The 17,481-nt window shown below is 44.8% G+C and overlaps 1 protein-coding gene across 3 annotated transcripts in view; it reads right to left on the reverse strand.

Annotated features, from left to right (window-relative positions):
* Positions 1 to 609: 609 nt before the first annotated feature.
* The window catches only part of Ttc17 (tetratricopeptide repeat domain 17), a 105,945-nt gene continuing 89,073 nt past the window's right edge, over positions 610 to 17,481 (reverse strand). For all 3 annotated transcript variants that reach the window (NM_001355690.1, NM_183106.2, XM_006500310.4), the window contains 3 exons: positions 4,788 to 4,907; positions 3,389 to 3,532; positions 610 to 1,711 (listed from right to left, as the gene is read on the reverse strand). In NM_001355690.1, the coding sequence (NP_001342619.1) occupies positions 1,580 to 1,711; positions 3,389 to 3,532; positions 4,788 to 4,907 (396 nt within the window). In that variant the 3' untranslated portion in view covers positions 610 to 1,579. The remainder of the gene's footprint in view (positions 1,712 to 3,388; positions 3,533 to 4,787; positions 4,908 to 17,481) is intronic.

Genomic DNA, 17,481 nt, shown 5'->3' on the forward strand with positions numbered 1-17,481 from the left:
TCGCAGAATTATACACCACATCAACTTCATCGTAAGCTTCAAAGGCCAATAAGCAATTGTTGAAGATTTCTGGAAAACTGACAAAGTGTGGTGGGGTAGGGAGGCAGGATGTTGCTTAGATACTTACTGCAGGACCCTTCTGAGCAGAGCCTTCCTTACTTTACCCAGACGCAAATGAGTTGCTGGTTAGTCTACAAACACTTACCAAAACTGCAACTAGCTGGACTGTGCCTGGATTCTGTGAGCCAATGTTAGGGATGGCCTGACAATGTTGTGGGAAACTCTGTAGAATGCTGCCCTCAGTGGGGCCTCACCCCAGGGGTGACCAGTTGGTTTTGTGAGATATTTATTGGGCGGATGTGAGGCTCAAGGCTGGCCCGAGGAGTCAGGAGTCACAGCTCTGGCTTTGACAATGCTTCCTTTTCCAGGAAGGTCAGTCATACCGTGAGTTTTGCTGCTGCTGCTGCAGCTTCCGGTCAGATGTTTCAAGCTCTAAGTTTATTCCCTCCTCACCTTGATGCTGTGGGATAACCCAGGAATTACCTAACCAGGGGCGGGGTTACCAGAGTCCAGATTAGCCCATAATGGAAGAAAAACTACACCACGGAATGATTTTGCTCATAAACAATTTTTATTTTTGTTCTCAGGATGTGCCCGTAAAGAATCCAAAATGTTGGAGTTTTTGATTCTCCAGGGACCAAAGATGAGGGCACTGTATGGGACACCCAACCTTGGCTCCTGGCTCTCTTCTGAGGAGCTGGGGTGCCAGCCTCAGAGAGAGGGCTGACAGTCACGCCTAGTCCAAGACAGGAAACACAGCGAACAAGGAATTAGTAACACAGACTCAGTCTGTAGAGGGCTTCAAATACACATATTCTATATATATAAACCTGTTATATAGGACTTCAACATATTGGTTTCCTTGTGATCGGCAATTAAAATACAAATGATAAAGATGTTGCACATGGCTGACTCCCCTGCTCAGCCCCCCTCCCACCCCAACATAAATAACTTACAAAGGTCAGCTGACCCTAAGAGTTTCTGCTGTTGTAAATATTTCGTTTGTAAAGTTGTTTCCCCTTCCTCCCCTGCAAACTATCTCTGAGAGCTTGTAACATAGCAGCGTGGAATGGACGAGACTGGGTCAGGGAGGAGAGCTGGTGGGGACGTGGAGAATCCCTGCTTCTCACTGACTGGCCCCGGGCAGCACTGCGATTCCAGGGACAACGGAGGCTACACAGGAAGCAGAGAATGGGCAGCGTGGCTCTGGCCTCCCCAGGGAAACGTCTGGACCACAGAGGAGCCTTGAAGGCATGGAGGTTTGGAAGACAGAGCGGAGCTCCGAGTTGTCCTGGCTCAGTATTTACAGTGTCTGGGAAACCCTGTTTCTGAAGATGCTTCTTCGGAGGGCGGCTGGGGGAGGAGGAACTTAAAACCAAGCAAACCCAGCTGGCCCTGCAAGGCCAAGCTCTGCTACATTTTACTTGGCAATTCACACACATCATCCATGCGGGTACCAGCAGTGGTGGGGCTCTGTTCTGACGAGGGCTGGGAGAGCCGAGGGACAGGAAGGAGTGCTCTAGGGAGAGCGACGGCCCTTCTTCAGCATGAGGTGGCACTGAATTGTCTGGATCCGGTTCTTGGCGGGCACAAACTCTGGCTGTAGCTTCAGCGTTGACTCGTACCACACCAGGGCCTTCTCAAATTCTTCCTGTGAGGGATAAGGAGCAGATGTGAGGGACGACACTACCTGACTAAACATGGCTGTGGTCAGGGACAACCCACCATGACTTTGATGTGGATTTAAGTCTGTGGACAGCTGAGGTGTGAGGCGACGCAGTATGTTTCATCCCAAGGGCAGAAGAACCACAAAGCAAGCAGTGGCTGAGCACATAGACAAAGCAGAAAGCAGAAAACTGGCCTCTATTGGCTTGAAATATGCAGTAGCCATCTTAAGAGCCACTATTACCTGGCCTTACAACATCCTTTCCATAGGCTTCCTAAACCCCTAGACAGAGGCCTGGCGAATCTCACTGTGTATCTGCTTTGATTTTCTACCATGTCCAGCATGATGGAGCTGAACTTGGGCAACTGTTAGCACTGTATGAGTTCAGGATTTTTTTTATTTTTCCAAATACTTAAAACATTTAGAGATGATCAATGCTATATCTAGCACATAACTCTCTTAACTCAGACTAATTCTACATAGAAGAGAGCAGGACAGCCTCAGTGGCTTTCTCACACAATGAGACAGACTTGTTCACTCACAGCAGCAAATTTCACAGTTACTGGGGATAAAAACAGTCTTCAGTTTTAAGAAACAGGAGAGGCTGCAATTCAGCACCGCCAGCCTGGCCAGGACCCGGTGCCTCAGAAGTCAGGGATGACGCACACATAGCTTACAGCCCAGAGCTTTCACTCCATGACCTGTTAGGAGAGCAGCCTGGGGACTGCCCCTCCCCCGTGGCAGCAGATGGCTTGGTTCACATGTTATAGATGGTTATGCCGGGGTTGGTGGGGACCTGGGGTTTTGAGTTTTGAAATCAAGACTGGGGTTGTAGAGCTCAATGGTAAACCACTTGCTTATCAAGTGCAAGGACCCTGGGCTTCACACACACACACACACACACACACACACACACACACACACACACACACACACACACACACATTTCTGACTAGATGAAAACCTGGAGGGTGGTGTTATCATTTTCTCTTGTGAACAGAAACTATGAAGCTACTGAATTTCATCCTTGTTTGCTGAGTACCTAATCTTTTCCTGCACGTGAAGAAGAGCAGCTCTGTCCTGAGGGGCTCAGAGTCTAGAGGGAATGAATGACAAAGGCTTGAGTCAGTTCAAGTGGCTTAGACTAACTAGTATGGTAACACCACTGTGCCATAAAGCTCATGGTGAAGAGCTATGGAGTGGTAGATGCTGTGATGGCATCAAGTGTTACTTAAGGAAATGAGACCCACGGGCCAAAGAGCACTGGCTTCTCTTCCAGAGGACCTGAGTTCATTTCTTAGCATCCATTTGGTAGCTCACAACTAGCTACAACTTTAGTTCTCAGGGATCTGACATCCTCTACTGATCTCCAAGTACGGTAAGCATATGATACACATACATACATGTAGACAAAATAGTCAAACACATAAATAATCTAAATAAAGTTATAGAAAAACCAAACCAAAACAACATCAACAATACCACCAATACCACCACCACCACCACCCAACCACCCCTCAAATCCTTGCGGATAAACTTTCTGTCTGTGTAGATGCTGATTTTGGAGATAACACTTTTGGGAAACTGGAGAGTGACATATTCAAAATAAGCTTTGAAGTCAAGTTCTGCATTAGGACTGAGCTGGCTCCACCCCAGTCTCACCATTGCCACGTAGACATTGCCCAGGGTGAAGTGGTTCACAGCAAAGTGTGGCGCGATCTCCACGGCCATGGTGGCCACGATGACAGCATCGTTCCAGAGCTTGGCATTGTGCAGGATGTTGGCCAGGCTGATGAGGGGCACATCCTGGGGAGGAGGGAGGGCAGGGAGAGTGAGCTTCACTTCTGACAATGCTACAGTCAATGAGTAGACAGCAAAATAGCTTGTTCCAGAAGAAAAGCCAACAAACCCTTCCACTGGCAAAGCCTTACGTGAGAAGCATTCTTTTGCTTTGTCTTGTTTTGTTTTGTTTTGTTTTGTTTTGGTGGTGGTGCTGGATTCAACCCAGGGCTTTGCATGTGTTAGACAAAGGCTCTTCTACTGAGCTACGACCCCAGCTTCTGATGGCGAACAGACACCTGGCCACAGACCCAGCCTGAGTCAAGCCTTGACGCGAGCGCATGCTCCAGAGTGAGTTTTGCGTGTGCTAGACAAATGTTCCTGCACTGAGCTCCAGCCCCAGCTTCTGTGTAAGGACTGTTGTGCCATCCACAGCAGCTGGCAGGCTTGTGCCCACAGGCCAGCCAGCCACCTGTTTCTGCGGTGCCTGGAGGGATCCCTCCCCTACCTGCTGTGACAGTCTTCACACCACATGCAAGGCCAGCAGGTGCACACAGGCTCTCTGGCCCGCACAGCCAAAATGCCTTCCTGACCGCCTTGACTGCTCCCTCGGTGTGAAGCACAGACTGAACAACTGGCAACACTCGTTCCCACAGAGCTTCCCCCTTTAAACATGTTATCTGAGCATGGCAGTCACGCCCTGTGCTGGGTTCTATGGGAGACATGGACAAAAGGGGTTCATTTCTGTCCTCACTGGGTAACCGCAGAGTGCATGTCCTTAGCTGAGAGCAGTGGTCATGTCTGGGCCTAGGTCAGAACACTAGTGCAGAGCAGAGTTGAGCTTAGAACCCAGAGCTGCCCTCAGCGAAGCGGCTCTCTTCTGACATCCTGTGCACTGTCTGACAAGCAGATAAGACTGGGTCTGTACAAAGTAGGGCATCTATATTAATGCAGAACTCAGTATGAATCTGATAATAAACTGCATGCTCTCAGCCACCATTAACAACGGGTGCTATGGAAAGATCCAAGGTTGGCGGGTTGTGTGTGTAGGAGGAATATATACAAAGGGATAGGAAAGGAAGCACTTTGGGGGCTGGCCAAACCCACAGGGGATGAGCTAACACCAGAATGACTCCCAAGCAGGCGGCCTGCTCAACCAGAGGACTTCCTTGTACAGGTGTGAGGTGGGGATAGTAACGGGCCACCATTTTTCTGGCCCTCACCTAAGTATGCCAATGTCACACTGGCTGAGCACGAGGAAGCTCCCTCACCCCTCACTCACCTTCATCTGGTGGGGAGCGTAGTGGAGGGCCTGGCGCAGGCAGTCAATGGCTTTTTTCCCCTGACCTTTCACTCTCCAGTAGAGGGCTGCCATGCTGGAGAGGACCCAGGATGTCTGATTCTGCAAAGCAACGACAGGCTACAGTTTGTCTTCTCAACCACACGCCCAATCACTAACCATGAGCTGGGTTCTACTGTCATGTGACTTTTTAGAGACTGCCTTGGTTCAGAGAGGCTGTGTGCCTGTGCAAGGCCACCAAAGTGCACAGTAGAGTGGCTCTTGTGTCCCTGCTCTATTTAACATCTTTGAGCCAAGAAGCATATATCTGAGTGTATCATGGGTGGAATGGTACTTAACTGGGATCTTAGTCTGTGATTCTGACTATCAGTAGCACTAAGAATTCATGTCTACTCTTTAATCCTTATTTTTCCTTAGAAATTAAAAACTCTGCTTTTCTTAAACATTTTTTTAGAATAAAAAAGGATTAAATTACTAAGTGACATGGCACACGTGTGTGTCGTGGCCTAGCTATGGAGGTCAGAGGACAGCTTCAAAGAGCTTCTTCTCTGCTGTTACCCCCTAGGATATGGGGATGGGCTCTGAGGGCAGGCAAGCACCTCCTCCTGTGGTACCCATCATCTGGCCAGTGCAGAAGTCCTGCTATCATTTCAAAGCTGTCGGCATCTTCAGGTTGTCAGCATTGATTCTGCAGGTCAGGCTGACAGGTGAATGGTGTGTGTGTTTTCTAATTCACAAACATGGTGCATGTAAATATACAAATATTTATGAACATAAGTAGAACCCAGGAACACTCTTTCTATTTAGGTCCTTTAAAATGTCTTTCAGCTTTTACCACTGGGGTGGGCATAGAGCTCAGCCCTGCATCTCTTCCAGTTTGCGGTCTTTCCTGCGGGTGGATGGAGATCTATCTGCTTCCTGCCCCAGCAGCCTGCAGCCATGCCTCCTGGAACCTTGAGCCCGCATAAACTCCTCCTTCTGTAAGGCACTCCTGGTCATGGTGTTTGACCACAGCCATGGAGAAGTAGCTAATACACATGCAAGGCTGGCAAGTGTAGGGTTCATATACTTCCCTTGAAGTGAGAGGCTTATTTTCATCTCTTCCTCCCTAGGTGTTAGCTCAGAAGCCATGCTATATAGACGGTGTGGTCCCTGGCTGCTCATTCTGAGTTGTTGGTTCAGACATGGACAGGGACTGTGGTTTGCAGTCTACCCTTCAGAACCTTCTTCAGCTTGGAAACTCTGGGCTTTCCTAATGCTCTACCACTTGATTTCTTGGATGAGCCACATTGGTCCATATGAATCTGAAAAGGCGTTACTGGCCCCAGCCTCTCAATAGCTTGCTTATGATACCTTTATGCTTATAAAATTAAGTTTGCAACTCAAAGTTGACATATAATATACATCTTCAAGTGTCCAGTTTTGTTTTCAGGACTATGTTTGACCTAAAGAAGTAATCAGAAAATTGTTTCTTTTCTCTTACTCCAAAGTCTGTTTGTTGGGATTGAAGTATTTACCAAAACTTTGGTAGAATTCCTCTGTATGATATTTCTTGGTGAAAATACATTTTTTTAACCCACTGCTCAATTTATTTGAGAGTATTAAGACTTTTCAGATTATTTTTGTTTCTTTTCTTCTTAAATCAGATTAGGTAAAACATTTTAAAGGAATTTATTTAAGTTATGTTTTCAAATGTATTCACATAAAGCTGTAAGTACACCTTTATTTATTTATTTAATCTGCATGTGTGCAGTGAGTGTGTAGAAGTGTGGCATATATGCTTATGTAATATATGTATGTATATATACACACATATATGTACATATATACACACACATATATGTACACACATATATGTACACACACACACACACACACACACCCCTGTGCACTGAGGCATGAGGGGATTTCAGGCTTTATTTTCAACCTTATTTCCTTAGACAACTTCCAGCAGGCAATCAGCTCAGCAATTCTGCCTCTGTCCCCATGGCACTGTAGGTGTGCATGGCCACATCTAGTTTTTTATGTGGGTGCTGGGGATTTGAATTCAGGTCCTCCTGCTTGTGCCACAAATGCTCTTACCACTGAGCCACTCCCTCAGCCCCAGGTGTATTTAAACAACAACAACAACAACAACAACAACCACCACCACCACCACCACCACCACCACCACCACCACCACCTCTTTAACATAACATAGCTGCAGTTTTCTCTTTCTACCTGATGTTTGTTATTTATGATTTTTTAAAATCAATTTTGTTGTAAGTTTTCCTAATTGTTTAAAAAAACCCAAGTTCTGGAGCATTGATTGTACTGTTTTGTTTTCTATTCCATTGAGTTCTGAACCTAATAACAGAATTTGCAGAACTAAGATATAAACAAACTCACAATTACAGCTGGATGCTTAATGTGGCTCTCAGTAATTCATGGAAGTAGGCAAAAGTTAGCAAAGAGAGAGAGAGAGAAAACATGAACAATACTGTCAACCTTTCTAGATTATTTCACCTCACAGCAGATGCTGTTTCTTTCTAGTATATGAAATATTTACCAAGACCACCTTCTAGGTCATAAATCCACCTGAGTAAGTTAAGAATGTTTGTTTACTTGAACAGAATAAACAACAGATGCACGGCAACTGGAAGCAGCCTAGCTATTTGGCAACCAGGTAACAGACCTGTGAACCCGAGGAAGCTGCCATCACTCTAAACAACCACGTGAAAGTTTGGCAAATGAACTTTGCCTTAAGTTTAGAGAGAATATTTAGATTAAAAAACAAACAAACAAACAAACAAACTCACACTACAAACTTCCAGTTTAATTTTACTTAAGTAGAAGAAGTTGTAGAAGACAGATGGTTGTGGTGGTTTGAAAGAAAATGGCCCCCATAGGCATAGGGAGTGGCACTATTAAGAGCTATGGCTTAGGTGTAGTGGCTGTGGCCTTCTGGAGGAAGTGAGCCACTGTGGGGGTGGGCTTTGATGTCTCCTATGCTCATGCTAGGCCCAGTGTGGACACAGTCTCCTTCTGCTCCTTAAGATGGTGTCTTTCTATGAAGCTCAAGCTGGGCTCACACAGCCTCTAGAGAGCCTAGTCTTGCTTTCTTTAAGCAGTTCACCTTAGGTTTTCGTCACAGTACCAAACTCTACAGGACTTCAGTTTTGTCATTTCTTTTAAAATCTCCAACCACTACTTATAGGTTATGTCTGTATTTGTAACTTTATCATCTTACTTCTTAGCAAATTTTGTGTCTTGGGATAATGCACTGGTGGCTATTACACAGAGTTCCTTTGGGGCAGGAGTCTTGGAATGTGAACTTTTCTTAGCTTTTTATCTCTAAATGTCTTTATCCTTCCCTCACAGAAGGTCATATAATTCTAGGGGGTCTGTGTCCTTTCAGAATTGTCATCTAGCTTTGACGGTCCCATCACCCAGGCTGTCACCCTCAGTCACTATCCCTCTGTAGGCGATGTGTCCTTTCCTAATCTCCACAAAGTCAGAGACCCTTCAGGTTTCCCTCACCGATTTATCTTAAGCACTAGCAAGTGACACACAGTAACCAAGCCCTCAGTAAATACCCACTGAATGGGTAAATGAACGAGTGGCTGCACTGATATTTATTAAGCTTTTCTGTCTCGAGCCCAAAGCCTAATTCTATAATCTGCACTGTGGTCCTACGGCTCTAAGTCTGAAAACTGCCTTTCTCTGTTGTAAGCAGGCTTCCTGTTATGTTCTGCAAACATCTGCCCTAGGGGATGGGAGGGCTGGCGGGGAAAGGGATGCTCTTCCTGTTCACCCAGGTTCCTGCCACCCAGACTCATCCCAGTAATCACTGGGGGGCAATCAGCTCCCCTAGGAGGCTCACTGTGCCTCAGCAGCAGCCGGAGTTTGTTAGAGTCCTGCAGACCGCTTCCTGTAGATCTGTAAGCTAGCAGAGCCCCCCTTCCCCCCCACACCGCTTGCTGTCTCCCACCCTTGGCTGGGAGGACTCACTATAGCTGTTGCCCATGGTTTACCTCAGTATTTCCTTCCTCCCTTTCCATCCTTCTACAACAAGGTAATCTGTTTTCTAAATTAAGTTTGGTTTTCTGAAACACCTAGTGTCTTCTCTGTCTTCCTGACAGCACCTCGACTGAACAAAATGCTTTTAAAGTTATCTGTCACTGTTGTTAGGCAACTTTATTATCCTGTGTCCAGATGTGGGTCTCTTTGTACCCACCCATTTGGGACACATGACATTCCTTTCTACTGACTGACTTATGTCTTCATTCAATGCTCTGGCTGTTAAGTCCACTGTTGTACTTAGAGGTGCAGCAGCGTCAACAGTGTGATGCTGAGTTAACAGACTGGATAGAGAAGGCATCACGGGGGAGGCCTGAGCTTCATGAAGAAGGCCAGCAAGGGGTCCGATGTCCAGGAACTCTCTGGGCAGAGGAGTGATGGGATTTCTTACGTGAAGTTTCTAAGTCAATGACTAGGTTCATCTAACCTATCCACCCACTGTGTGACTAAACTTCTTAAATAATCATTCCACTTACAGCTGGGGCACACACGTGACCCTAGCACTTGGGAAGTGAAGGCAGGAGGTGCAGTAGCTCATGGTTAGCTTTAGCTATACAGTGAGTTTGAGGCCACCCTGGGCTGCATCAGATCCTCTTTCAAAAATACATCCCTCCCCCAAAAGAAAAACCTTTCCCATCTCACTAGTTGTTTTCACTGTTGCTATTAAACTGTTTTTGACTTTATCATGTTTACATTTCTTTAAAATATATTATAATGGATACGTAGAAAGTATAAAGCCAGGCCAGCAAAATGGCTCATCAGGTACAGGTGCTTGTTGCCAAGAGTGAGCACCTGAGTTTGGTTTTTGAAACCCACGTGATAGAAGAAGAAAACCAAGCAGCAAGTTGTGGCCTGACCCCTGCCTGTGCACACACGCAGTAAGAAAGCAGTGTGATCCCCGCGCTCAGCACCAGCTTCTGTGCTGAGCAGCCCGTTTTCATCCCACACGCAGCATTCTCCAGTATGTTTAACGGATGCAAACCCCAGGCTTCACAGAATCCTACCAATAAATTTTTTAGGGTTCTGCTAAGGTAAAAACTCACATTAAAGCCTATGATTAATAGATTGTATCTAAAATATTGCAACTTATTCTTTAATGCCATCAATTATTCAGTTGGCATATTTCCCCCAATTGGATTATGAGAGTTCTGCTTTGCTTTCACAGTTTGAATAGTAATAGCTTAAGTGAGGTCCACACACTGCAACTGGCTGACACGTTCCGGATGCCTCGTCTGATCTCTGGAGTCTCCCTAGTTTTCTCCTCAGCTATTGTGTCTGTGAAGAGGCAGGGCTGTGGAACATGGAGCCACTCCTGACCCTTGCATGCTTCCAGTGATTCCGTTTAACGTGTTCCTTTCCCCAACACTGCCTGCCATTGACTACTGGGGACAAGGCTGGGCTCTGATGTGACTTCTTAGGGAGGAGTAAGGGCAGGACTATTTTCAGATAGTGATGCAAACTTTAAACAGTCCACACACACTGTGTCGCCATCAGTCTACGAAGACAGCAACCAGTAACTGCCATACATCCGTGAGCGTGACAACACCTGAAACACGCAGGGGCTCTCATTCCTGGTGTTTTAGTTGGAACATTCTACATAGTTCCCCTTGTCAGTTATTTATTTATATCAAAGTACAACCAACTTAGAAGGAAGAATACATGCACACAATTCTTCTAATTAGTTACATTTTGATAAATAAACTGTTCTCATGAACCCTAAACAAAAATTATCATAGCGAAGTTATTAGTTTAAATACATGTGATAAGTCCCATTCACTGCACTTACTAAACCCCGTCACCCAGTTTACCCTGGGCTTAGCCAATGGGAGCTTATATAAGTTGCTTCTGAGTTCTTCTGACAAGACCTAGCTGCTGTCTTTGGGTGGTTCTTTGTTAGACTTGGTGGAAGCTATTTCTAGGGGCTCGATAGATGCTCTGTGGTCTTGCATTTGCGAGGACCTGAGTTCTGTTCCCAGCACTCACAGGGCAGCTAAGAACCCCCTACAACGCCAGCATCAGGGATCCTCTGCATGCCCTGGCTTCTCTGGTGCCCGCATGCACATGCTGCACACAGAGTCACTCAAGAATCCACGTGTAAACACAGAGAAATAAACCTTTTTAAAAGAGGGATCTTTCCTAGGAATCCTGGTTCTTTTCAGTGTGACGCAGAGCTAAAATATCACAGCTGAGACACAGAGCTAAAATATCACAGCTGAGACGCAGAGGCGCTTCTTAGCCCGGGGCCAGGCACCGTGGCAGTTCCCCACGGATGAAGTCTGGAATGATACCATGTATCAGAGACCCTTACAGTTCTGATTCAGGAGGACAGGGGTTCATTTAGCAGCCCTTTTCATACAAAACCTCTATTAGTACCAAATGGAAGACCGGCCTGTAACAGCATCAGAAGAAGCAGAGGACAGCTCCACACTGACAATAGCTTTTAAAGACGGAGAACTCAAAAGCACAGGTGACAAGGGGAAGCCAGGTAACTGAGACGATGCCAAACTAAACTGCTTGCATATGACAAAGAAAACAATCCACACTGTGAGAGGACACGCCACCACCAGGTTGAGCTGTCGGCTGAACCAGACGGTGTGGACTCATCGCTATGAGCCTGCACCTGGGAAATGGGGCAGAAGGAGGGAGGACTCCTCTACCAGCTTACAAGGTCAAACAGGACCACGTGACAACCAAGCACACACTGCAGTGGTGATGGCAGCAGCTGGGTGGCACAGAAGGAGCCTTTGCAGAGACCTCTGAGTATCACTCGTGGAAAGCTCAGAGAGTCTTGGGGGTCTGATGATGCTTATCGATCTGAACCCAAAGTGGAGTCTAATTAGTGTCATCTGCTGACAGCTGGTGATAATTAATGGCAATGCAAACTCAATAATTCCCTAAGGAGATAATTACAGATGGCTACTTGAAGAATACTAAAGGGTAATGACTATTTTAAAAGTTGAAGGCAAGAGAACACAGAGCTCTTTGCTAGGCCGCCCATGGTCAACAGGAAGGGAGCACGGCTGCTGGTTCTCCAGCCCTGTGCTAAGTAAGAACACTGGTTTCTTAGTGTGAGCCTCAGACCAACAGTGTCACCCCATACGTGTCACCGGAGAACACAGAGGCAAGACAAGTCTCAAGCAAGCTGGACCCGGGCTGACTGAATATGGGAGAGGGACACACGGGCCCATCAATATGCTTTAACAAGATCATGACTCTGGCGTGCCTTGAAGTTTGAGTACTACAATGGAAACAATGCTGGACTAACTTTTTAGGTCTTCTAATAAATGGTGGTTATAGGCAACAGAGCTTATAGTAAAAATGACCCTGGGCGGTGAACTGTATCTGGATTGGGTAACTATAATAAACCAGGGCTATAATTCATGAAAACCCCCAGACTCTGCAGGATTCTAGGTCCATGAGACTACTACAGGAGAATGGATGCTTATATGGAACTTGAGAGACCGAAGCTACAACGGACCGTGTGATTTGTTCCTTAGGTAGAGGATAATCTGCTGTGCAGCTTACTTGGAAGTACACATCCACTGCTGTGGTAGCTCACTGCCTTTCCTGTTCCATGCCCTTCTGAGGGAGGCCATGTGTGAATGAGAAATGCTGAACTGGACCAAAACCCTAAACCTATCAATGTAGCTGCCTCTTGCCTGTGCACTCACTCCTGCAGCCGTGACTTCTGGGGGGCTGTCTACTCATTTGTACCTCCTTATTTATGCCCAGAGCTGATTCTGTCAGGTGCTCTCTGTTGTTTCTTGCATTTCTTTTTTTTTTTTTTTTTTTTTTTTTTAAAGATTTATTTATTATTATACATAAGTACACTGTAGCTGTCTTCAAACACACCAGAAGAGGGCATCAGATCTCATTATGGGTGGTTGTGAGCCACCATGTGGTTGCTGGGATTTGAACTCATGACCTTCAGAAGAGCAGTCAGTGCTCTTACCCGCTGAGCCATCTCACCAGCCCCTGTTTCTTGCATTTCTGAGCCTCCATCTGTGATCATTTCCTTTGGTCTGAAAAGACCTTACTAGAGATGACTGACTTGTCAACTTGACCAGCTCTAGAATGCAAACTTCTGGCTCCTCTTGTGAAGAACTTCCTTGATTAGATTATTTGAAGCAGGAAGACCCATGCCAAATGAGGGTAGCACCGTCTCGTGGCCACCCACATAAAAGGATGTGGAAGAAGAACACTTTGGTTTTTGCCCGCTTGCCTTCAGTCTTGCTGGCAAGTCCATCTATTCTGCTGCTGCTGCATCATTTCTTTCTCTCTTTTCTTTCTTCTTTTCTTTTCTTTTCTTTTCCTTTCGGTTTTTTTTTTTTTTTTTTTTTTTTTTTAGTGTTTTGAGACAGGGTTTCTCTTTATAGCCCTGGCTGGCCTGGAACTCACTTTGTAGACCAGGGTGGCCTCAAACTCAGAAATCCACCTGCCTCTGCCTCCCAAGTGCTGGGATTAAAGGCGTGCACCACCACGCCCAGCTTGCTGCATCATTTCTTAACTGACATTTGAACCAGCTTCTGAGTTCCAATACAGGCTAAAGACCAGGGACTCTATAGGCCTTAGTGCCATATGGGGACTTCTGCTATGTCTAGGCTTGTGAACTGAAAAACTCTCAGCTTCTCTAGTATAAGCATACTTGGATTACCTCAGTCATATCGTCTTAGCCAATCTAATCGATTCCCATTTGATCCTCTCTCTCTCTCATACACACGCATGCACATTCTATCAGTTCTGCTTCTTTAGAGAACTCTGACTAATACATATGGCAAATACTTTACCAAATGAGCTGTCTCCCCATTTTCAACTTCTTCTATTAGTGTAATTTTGGGTTTTGTGGATGTTGGCACTCTGGGGCTAAATAGTATCCAGTTATGAATATGCCAATGTTTACTCATTCTTCTGATACAATCCCACTGTTCCAATTTCATTGGCAAGTATGAATAGACTGATTGTGTACATTTTGTAATGAGTACTTTTGTGAACACATGTTTTCGTATCTCTTGATAAGGGTGCAGCAGTAATCTTGCTGAGTCAGATAGATTTAGACCGTAACAAGCTGCCACCTGTTTACTAAGTAACTGCCCTGTTTCATTTCCCACCAGCCGTTGTCTGCGTCCATCCTCTCCAATGTCTTATCTTAGTCCTTTAAGACCCATGTTTCTAGGTGTGATTTCTTTGGGCTTTGGTTTGTATTTGTAAGTGTTTCTGGTTTGACCTTCCTGTTGAGAGGCTGGCTGTAGTTCATTTGAACGTGATACCCTTTCCTCTGTCTTTTGTCCATGGTCACTAAGATGTTATACTGATGGTTCTTTGTCTTCATAGTTTTCAGTCACAGACTTCTTTGATTCTATGGAAGAACGTCCTTCATCCCTGCTAGAGAATGCTTAGTTCCCACGTCTACAAGTGTTGCCTCGGCACTGTCCTCTCTTCTCCCTGGAGGGGTGATTGTTCTTTTTTGGGGGGTTGTCTCACATCTTTTAAACCCTTACATCCCTGAAGGTCCCTGAAACTTCTTTACTCTTTATCCTCCACGTTGGGTATTTTCTAATAACACATCTTAATGTGTCTCGTCTCTGCTCCTATGACTAATCTTATGTTTCATTGTCTACTCTGACTTCATAAAATTTATGATGATCATCATTTCTAAATGTACAGTTTGGCAGTGTTTCAAGCACTCACACTGTATATAATCGCTCTGCAGAATGTTTTCATCTGAAAATTTAAATTGTGCATTAAACAGCAGCCCCTTCCCTCTGGTCTCTGGCAGGCAACCGTCACTGTACTATAACGTCTGATATGTGTGTCTTGCCGTTCTGATACATAAGTAGAATCATTCTGTTTTTGACTTTTTCTAACATTGTAATTAGCATAAGCCCTTGAAATTGACCTATGTGGTAGAAGGTGGCTGAGTCACTGTGTTTCTTTATGCTTCATTTGTCCATCTATCCGATGTTGGGCATTGTTACTGATCCTCCTACTTGGCTAGATGGAAGAGCACTGCTGCAAACATGAGTGTGCAAGGATTTCCTTGAGATGATTCTTTCAATTGCTTGAATATGTACCACGGAGTGCCGCTGCTGGTTCCTTAGGCACACCTATCTTTAGGAAGACCTATGATATGTTTTTGTTTGTTTTATCCATCAGCAACAGTAAGATTTTATGTTCATACCAACAGCCTACAAAGGTTACAATTCCTCTTCATCCTCACTAATACTTTTTTGTTTTATGCTACTGTCCTAACAGATTAGTCACATTTCCTGTGATTAGTGATGTGGAATGCTTTCCTTCCTCCTGGTTGTGGCTACTGCATGCTATCGTTGGAGGAATGGCTGTTTAAACCCTGTGTACCCTTTTAGGTTGAATTTTCAGTTCTTCTCACTGAGAGGGAGCACTTTCTGATACACCTTGGACATTAACTTATCAGTTAGTTGGATGATTTGCAGTACTGCCGCCCACTTTGCAGTCTGCCCCCTGTGCTGGTGATCCACAGAAATCTCCAGTCTATCCTGCTGTTACCACTCCTGTGCCCCTGGTGTCACAGCCCAGGGTCAGGAGTCCCAGGGACACTTCCAAGACACTGCAGTCTTAGCCTTTTAGCCATTAGATTTGCGGTAAGAGTTGAGCTTCAGTTTATTCCATGTGGCTATACCATGTCCTTAATACCATTTGCTACAGAGAACAATCTTGATGTTGGTCAAATATAGTTTGTCCATCTTATTTCTCATCTCTGGGCTTTCCACTGTTTTTTTCTTTCTGATTCTAAGCCCGTGTATTAAGTCCTTAATTTCAAGTTTTATAATTCCCAGCCACCAAAAGTCCATATAATTTTTCTCCTCACAAATTTTAATTCTCTAGAGAATTTTTTTTCCAATCTTGTTTCTACTTTTCTTCTGTCTTGAACATACTGATTTCTGATATTTTAAAGTCCTTGTCCTAACTCCAGACACTAGAGATCTCCTTAAAGTCTCTGTTGATGGTCTCTTCTTTTCTCTTGGGTTTCAACCCCAACCTACAGACATGTAGTATGATTTTGTGGAGGGTTTGACATTTTGTCTACAATACTGCTGAGGTTCCAGATGAGGTTATCTTCTTTACAAATGATACATTGTATTATAAAGTTTAGTGTTCATCCTCATTGAAAATATCACTAGATATGAGGGCAGTCTGCATTTATTTATTTATTTGTCTATTTATTTATTTACTATTTTTAGTGTGTGTGTGTGTGCATGTATATACATATGCATATACATATACACACGCTGTAGCACTCGTGCACCTTGAAGGCCTTGGTCTTCTCCTCTGCCATGTGGGTCCCAGGTGGGTTACGTGTGTGTGAAACTCAGGTCACCAGGCTTGGTGGCAGGTGCTAACCACAGTTATCTTCTCACAGAGCGTCTCCTCACAGTTTATTCCATTACTGAGTTTTGGCTGCTATGTCACTGGGCAAAGTCTCCTTCCTGATTGGGTCCTTCTTGGAAGGCACACATCTGCAGACCTTCCAGATGAAATCCTGGGATATTTATCGGAAGCCCCTGTCTTCCAGTGGTGGGTTGATAACTTGAATTCTTGCCTCCACAGTAGGGTGAGACTGTCTCCAATGTCTCCATGGCTTTTGTCTCAGCTGTGCCTTACTGCCGAGTCTGCCAATGCACTGTGGAGATCAGTGGCCTTGGCAACCTGCTCTTCTCAATGAGACCCTCAGTCTGTCTCTCCAGCAGGGGGCCCCACGTCTGTTAGTATGTCACTTCCTCTCCTGAAACACTTCTCTGCTTCAGTCTGAATATTTTCATTTTTTTTTCTGCTCCTTCATTAGCCCTCTTTCCTATCACGTTTAGTCTATCCAAAGACACTGATGCTTCTTGGAACGCCTTAGAAATTAATTGTAAAAACCCTTAAACTATAATCCCTAGGTTTAATTTGCCCACTTCCATTGTTCATAGTCTTTATGAAAATGTTAGTTTTTAATTCTTATGTAATTTGTTAACCTCTTCCCACACTGAACGTGAATTCTGAGTTAGTCATCCAGGGAGTGTTTGCCACTTTCAGGTCTCAGGACTCCACATTCTATGTGTCCTTACAAGAGATCCGTTTTCATACTTATTTAAATCTCTGATCCAGAGATGTGTAAGGAATGGATCTACTCTTACCTGTTTCCTATCTAGCACATAGCACGTGATTTACTGTGCTGGGTGCTGCCTCTGTGTGCTGAGCTGCCATATGCAATTAGCTTCCTGTCCTTTCTCATCGTCTGCGTGTTCATGCACCACTATTAAACTGTTTTAATTAAAGACTTCACGTTATGTTTAATATGAGGTTAAGTCCTCCTTCTCTCCAACTGTTCTTTTTCAGTCTGCCTGGTAATTCTTCATTGTTCAGTCTTGTGGATAAACTTACAATTAGCTTGTCTGGTGCTGGAGAAAACACAGTACTTTTATTGTTATGGCTAAAAATCACAAATTAACTCAGGAAGAACTAACATTCTTACACTGTGGGGACTCTACTCTCAAGAACGTGGGTTATTTTTCCATTTGTCATATCTTTCAGCATTGTTTTCTATTTTTCCTCAGGTTTAGCATTTTTTTAAATTAAGTTTACAGATTCTTTGTAC

This window comes from Mus musculus, chromosome 2 (genome assembly GCF_000001635.26).
Source record: "Mus musculus strain C57BL/6J chromosome 2, GRCm38.p6 C57BL/6J".
Classification (NCBI taxonomy): Eukaryota; Metazoa; Chordata; class Mammalia; order Rodentia; family Muridae; genus Mus; species Mus musculus.